Here is a 6,148-nt window from a genome sequence, read left to right as displayed (position 1 = left end):
ATATATAAAATATCAGTTTTAATCCATCAAATCATTTTTAATTTCTAGGCATTCGACCTTTGCTTTCTTAGACTTGAATCTTTTACCGTTCACACCGAGAGAATCATTCACAAAACCGACCAGGTCAATTTTACTTAATACTGGGTCGGTTTCGATTTCATTTCTAGGTAAACCAGCCAGATCAGATCGATTGGAAAAACACTAGTAAACCGACCCAACCCAACGCATGAAGAGCCCTAATATAGAAGAGCCTCTAGGATGTCCATGTGATCCAAAACTAATTACAGTTATTTCTATTTCTTTCGTTTACCACTATTATAGTGCTTTCCTAGCTTTCTTTAGTTTTTTATAAAGAAAACATTATCAAAGGAAAAAGGAGAAATAGTTTGTCATTACAGATAAAGTCAATATGATATATATATATATATATATATATATATATATATAATTCCAAACTTTATTCTAGCAGAGGGTTGGCCTCTTTAAGATTTTATTAAAATAACCCAAATAATTGAAAGAAAATAGGGGAGGATGTAGACCGCTTTGCCCCAAACCTAGATACAAGAGATTTCTCTCTCTATCTCTGATCCCACCCAATATTAATAAAAAAACAGAAAAAAATAATCAATACAAAGTGTTGGAAGATTGTAGTATGCAAAAGAGTGATCAGACATACAGGGGGAATGGATCCAGGTTCAAAAATTAATATGATACTAATTAAAAATTTGGTGTAACTAAAAATAAAATCAATGGGCAAGAGGGGTGCAAAAAAGAAGAAAACTCAAGAACTTTTGGGGCTTGGATGAGAGAAGTTGGGCTTCCGTCATCGGGTTGGGCCTGGGCCCAGGATATTGTTTTCTCCATTCCTCACTCCCTTTGGCCTTTGCCTCGTCTTCCCATGGAAGCGTTATCCGCTATGTTTTTTTCTTAACCTGGCGTGGATCAATTGTTGTTGATGTTGGGTCAACTTTTAGGTGGATAAGTAATTTTCCTACCTAGGGGAAGGTGCTAATATTTGGATGGGACAAAATTGACACTTTTAATAATGGTTTTTATGATAAAAACGGCCATTGCCTTCTTTACCTAGGAAATGAAAGAACATTTAACTGGATAAATGCATTTACTTGGGTAAGACCCTATTTGATGATTAAGTACTTGTTAGTATTTCTTAGAAGTATTTATTTTAACAACCGCTTAAGGTTGTTTGGTAACCCACTTTTTACTTCACTTATTATGTTTTTAAGCATTTATTGGGGTGGGGATGTTTGGTAAGCTACTTTTCCCATAAGTGCTTATATTGACACAAATGACAATTTTAGCCCTCACTTTACTCGTATATATATATATATATATATATATACATATTTTAATTGAGAGTCCACGTGGATCCCATTTCAAGGTCAGCACTGTTTCTGTCATCGATGGCCCGGTACCCCAGTCGCTGACGTCGTTGGTACACCGTCTGCTAGCTGGTACACCGATCGCTGACTGGTACATCGACCGTCGACGTTGTGTTGGTGGAGAGATAGAGACAAGGAGAAAGAGGGAGAGAAAAATGAGAGAATGAGAGTGGGGGTATTTTAAGTATTACAAGAAAATATTAGGGGCTGGTTCGTCCCATTTTTTGGAGAAGTATTTCTTTAAAAAATACTGAAAAAAAAACTAACTTGAAGTCACTTTTTTAAATAAGTGCTTCTTTAAAAACAAATACTTCTTACCCTCTTTTTTACCAAACACCCATAAATACTTAAAAATCACTTAATGTGCGATCCCATGTCTTAAAAGTACTTATTTAAATGAGTACTTCTTTTAAGTGTTCTCAAACACTACCTAACTAACTTTCCAAAAAGGGAACAGGACCTAAAAAAGCCCACAAATTGAGACAAAACAGAACACCCAACAAAAGAGCATTGGGTGGTATTATATTTCAACTTAATTATATGACACATGTGATTATCCATACAATTACCACCAAATACATAACATATATATAAATTAAGCTTTACACACACAATCACACACAAATTACAATGCAGATACTCCTTGCATACATACATACATACACACAAACCACCAAATACATAACTATTTGGAGCGCTCCAAATAATTAAGGATTGACCATCTTAGAGGTAACGCATGCATCCACGGCTTCGACGGTGGTGAGGAAGACCGACGTTGCTCCAATTTTGTTGACAAAGTTGGCCGACTTTAGTTTGTGAATCACGTACCACCATGGGTTGGTAATTGCTAACTGCATTTATTATAATGGTTGTGGGTTGTAGTAATTATACTAAATGAACATCATCTATCATAAATTACAAGGTTGCGACGTGAATTAAGTACCTGTATACCCAGGGAAACCAACTTGTTGTGAAGCTCTTCTAATGCAAGGATTCCCGATGTATCGATATTCATCAAGTCTGTCACCACATATAACCCAAATCTGGCCACTCAGAAATATATTGAATTCTGATTTTATTCATTTTGTAATAAACCGAAATGGGTATCTGACGATATATATAGATTATAGGCAGAACTTACCAGACAAATCAAGGATTAATACTTGAGTCCTCGATTTGGCCTTTTTATCTTCTTCTTCTCCTTGCCCTTCCTTATTCACCCACAACATTATTCTGATACAAGCACAAGTAACAGAATGGTGTAAAACTGTAATTAAATAAATTTTCTTCTCTCTCTCATACACACACACAGAACACAAACAGACAGAGAATGAATTTTACCTTTCTTTGATGGAATTGGCATTGACAAAACAAAGGAAGGCAGAATGAATGCGGATTATCAAGATGCCTGAAGTCTTGACAGCCATAGGATACTGATTGGTACTGCAGAAAACATCAGTTCCAGGAAGCTTTCCGAGAACCTCCGTGCCTGGTCTAATGGCATTCAGTAAGATCCTCCCAATGGATATGGTTACCTGCAGTGTCCCTACCATGATCAACCCACAATCTTAAAAAAATGCTCATCTATAAGATACGGATCGAATTTTGACTCTCTGATTGGTATTAGAAGAAATCTATGCCAACAAGAGGTTGGCTGGGTGTTACTTCAATCCGGAAAATAAAGAAAATCAACTAAAATTAACCCTCAACCTCAAGTAATCTTAAATCCCAGTTGCCACCGAATTGGACGTTGACAGGGTAGCCTGCCTTTGTCTACTGGTATATCCACTTACAGTACTTTTGCCTACATTAAAAATAAAAGAACACAATCATCCATATATGCTGCATCAGGTCCTACCATTGCAGGTGGATGTTTTGGGTGGAATCATTGACCCCACCCACAAAGATCAATATGAGGTTCATATTGTTTTATTTGTTAATGGGAATTGAAGAAAATGATACCGCAGCAAGAAGACCGATCTCCACTGATACGAACAACACTCCAAAGAAAGCTCCAATGCAAGCAAGGAAGTCTAGTTTGTCGATCTTCCAGATATTGTAAGCTTCATTGAAGTCGATGAGTCCAGGAAGCGCGGACAAAATAATTGAAGCAAGGATGGCAGTAGGAGTGTAATATAAGAGCCTAGTAAACAGTTGCAGTGATAGAAATACTGTGGCTGCCATGACGATATTTGACACCCCTGTTTCACAGCCCGCGCTGAAATTAACAGCAGTGCGCGAGAATGAACCTGCAGTATTTATATCAAACGGTTGGTACTCGGTGTCCAATGGTTATCCCATCTGATTAGTTATACTATTGTTGAACACTCATCACCTGTTGCTACATAGCATGAAGTCAAGGAGCCTGCAATGTTCATGAAGCCCATGGCAGCCATTTCCTTGTTCCCATCAAGATGGTACCCTCTAATGGATGCAAATGATCTCCCAATAGCAATGCCTTCCTAAAAGTAATTGTTACAAAAAAAGTTACAGCATAGAGCTTTTCCTTTCTTTTGAACTACAAGAAAGCATGCAATTTAATATAGGAGAATTTGTAATGAGTGCAGGAATAATATAAAATAGACCCTCTTTGGCTTTGTTAATTAGAATTCTAGTCCAACTGTCCAAGTCCAGTTATTAGAATAGAGAAGCCTGGTAACTGGATCACAAACTACCTAATTACCTTATTTCTACTTTGGGAGCAGAAATATTGATATACCATCTTACTTTCCATTGCCCTTACTTCATGGGGCCACCCAAATCACTAATGCTGTGTTTGGTTTGACAGAAAATAAGAGAGATGAGGGCAAGTATTCTTTACTGGAGTGCAGGACCATGATTAAAAAGCACCCACCGCGAGAGCTACAATTGCAGAAATCAACCCAGTTTTGGCAGCTGCTCCGACATTTGGGCCATTGAGCTGTAAGTGCTTAGCTGAACTTGGATTGATGCCTCCTTTTATGTGTTTTAGTATCTTGATTCCATGCTTATCTGCTCTCGTCAGAAAGACTATAAGAGTGGATAATATAACAGAGAGGAGAAGAGAAATAGATGGTAACCAGAAGAGTTTCTTGTTCCTTTTGCCCTGTGAACATAGAAGGATTTTCATATTAATTTCAATAAAAACATCATGGACAGCAAGGGTAAATGATGAAGGTACTTAGGAGGAAGGATGCTGCTTACCAGGAATCTGGCCATTAGGATGAAAATCAGGAATGAACACCCAAGCGCAGCGTTGAGGGGGGACCACTGGTATAAAAGAAGCAGATGAAAGTTGACATCGGATGATGTATCTTAGATGTCATAAAAGAAAACAGTATTAATATCTCCTTACTGGATGATGGATAGATCGCCACACAGCTTCTGCAACAGAGATGACATCAGTTTTGTCTGTGAAATGATTGATTCCTAGTAGTCCCTTCAACTGTTGCAGACCTATGACAATTGCAGCACCTCCCATGAACCCAACAGAGGCAGCATGTGAGAGGAAATCCACAAGAAAACCCAACCTACAGAATCCCAAACGAAGTAATTTGTTTCCTGAGTTAAACATGGTGGCAGAACTATATATCAAGACATAACACTTGATCAAGAATACCACCTGAACAATCCAAACACTGCTTGAAAGACACCAGCAAAGAAAGTTGAAGTGAAAACAAGGTCTCTGTAAGCAATGGGATCAGACACGGGATCTACTAGTTTCGGAATCATGGATGAAATTAGCAAGGAAACCACTGCCACAGGTCCAATGGCTATCTCTCTTGAACTCCCCATAAGAGCGTAAATAAGAGGCGGGAGAACACTTGTATCTGAAAAGAAAAGGCCCAAATCACATACTCATATTAAACCCATGGTGAAGCTCCTAATCTGCAGTTTTGTAGACAGCCAGCCCCTCATGCTTAAACTAAATTAGCTCTGTTAAGATGCCTTCGTAAATTGAATTGAAAGAAAGAAATTAAAACATCATTAACTTAGAACAAGCTACTTACAGAGCCCATACTGAGGATCAAGCCTTGCTAAATTAGCATATCCAATACTCTGCAAGAAATTGGGAATCATAGTATTGATGAAACAATAACACAAAATAGAGCAGTAGTAGCAAAACACCGGACAGAATTCTGTTATCAAGTTTGTGTACCTGTGGAATGCTGAGGCTTGCTAGAGTTAAACCTGCCATCAAATCATTCCTGAACTTAGTTGCCTTGTAATTCCGAACCCATTCAAGGATTGGAAATAGGCCCTGCAAGAGTGACACAGCGTATCGGGATCCAAGTTTCTGACTGAATGAAGAAGATGACTTGTTTCTACGAGGAAAAACAGTCTTCTTAATTGTGCCCACGAGCTCATGGCCTAAACCTGGTGGGTCAGGAGCGTTCAGCACCCAATGAGTCCTAACAGCTCGACTGTTGTTCTCAATGTCAAGCTGCTCTTGGAAATCACAAGCATCCTTGTCCATAGAGCACATGGATTTTTGAAGTGTTTGGGGGAACTTTGAGAGCTACGTATGCCGTCCTACCAGAGATGCTGAAGAAAATTTAAGGCTCTATTTGTGTGGACCGCGCATTTAATGGCTCTGCAAGTAGTGAAAAAGATATATGGATTCAATGGTTAACATTGAAGGCTAGAGACCAAGTTTTCTCAGCTGCAGAGCCATAGAAGAGATGTGAGAATAGTTGAAAACATGAAACACCGGAGACTTAGGCTCTGAGTTGAGATAGGGTGTTGGAGAATGGTGCATATATATTTAT

General features: G+C 38.5%; 1 protein-coding gene across 1 annotated transcript; it reads right to left on the bottom strand.

Annotated features, from left to right (window-relative positions):
• Positions 1–1,877: 1,877 nt before the first annotated feature.
• On the bottom strand, positions 1,878–6,148 carry LOC104600085 (low affinity sulfate transporter 3-like). Its single transcript, XM_010262909.3, has 12 exons — positions 5,539–6,148; positions 5,390–5,438; positions 5,002–5,209; positions 4,735–4,909; positions 4,584–4,649; positions 4,255–4,485; positions 3,736–3,862; positions 3,363–3,649; positions 2,742–2,935; positions 2,542–2,633; positions 2,344–2,420; positions 1,878–2,251 (listed from the first exon to the last, which is right to left on the bottom strand). Exons 1-12 carry the CDS (start codon positions 5,863–5,865, stop codon positions 2,108–2,110), a joined length of 1,977 nt encoding a protein of 658 aa, XP_010261211.1. The 5' UTR covers positions 5,866–6,148; the 3' UTR covers positions 1,878–2,107.

This window comes from Nelumbo nucifera, chromosome 5 (genome assembly GCF_055504915.1).
Source record: "Nelumbo nucifera cultivar China Antique chromosome 5, China Antique-T2T, whole genome shotgun sequence".
Lineage (NCBI taxonomy): Eukaryota > Viridiplantae > Streptophyta > Magnoliopsida > Proteales > Nelumbonaceae > Nelumbo > Nelumbo nucifera.
This window is presented reverse-complemented; position numbering and strand designations above follow the sequence as displayed.

Coding starts and splice junctions, on each gene's coding strand:
- LOC104600085 (XM_010262909.3), bottom strand. CDS start 5,865: ATGTGCTCTATGGACAAGGATGCTTGTGATTTCCAAGAGCAGCTTGAC. Junction 2,421..2,541: donor ATTAATCCTTGATTTGTCTG/GTAAGTTCTGCC, acceptor ATGTGGTGACAG/ACTTGATGAATATCGATACA. Junction 2,252..2,343: donor TGGTTTCCCTGGGTATACAG/GTACTTAATTCA, acceptor TAATAAATGCAG/TTAGCAATTACCAACCCATG.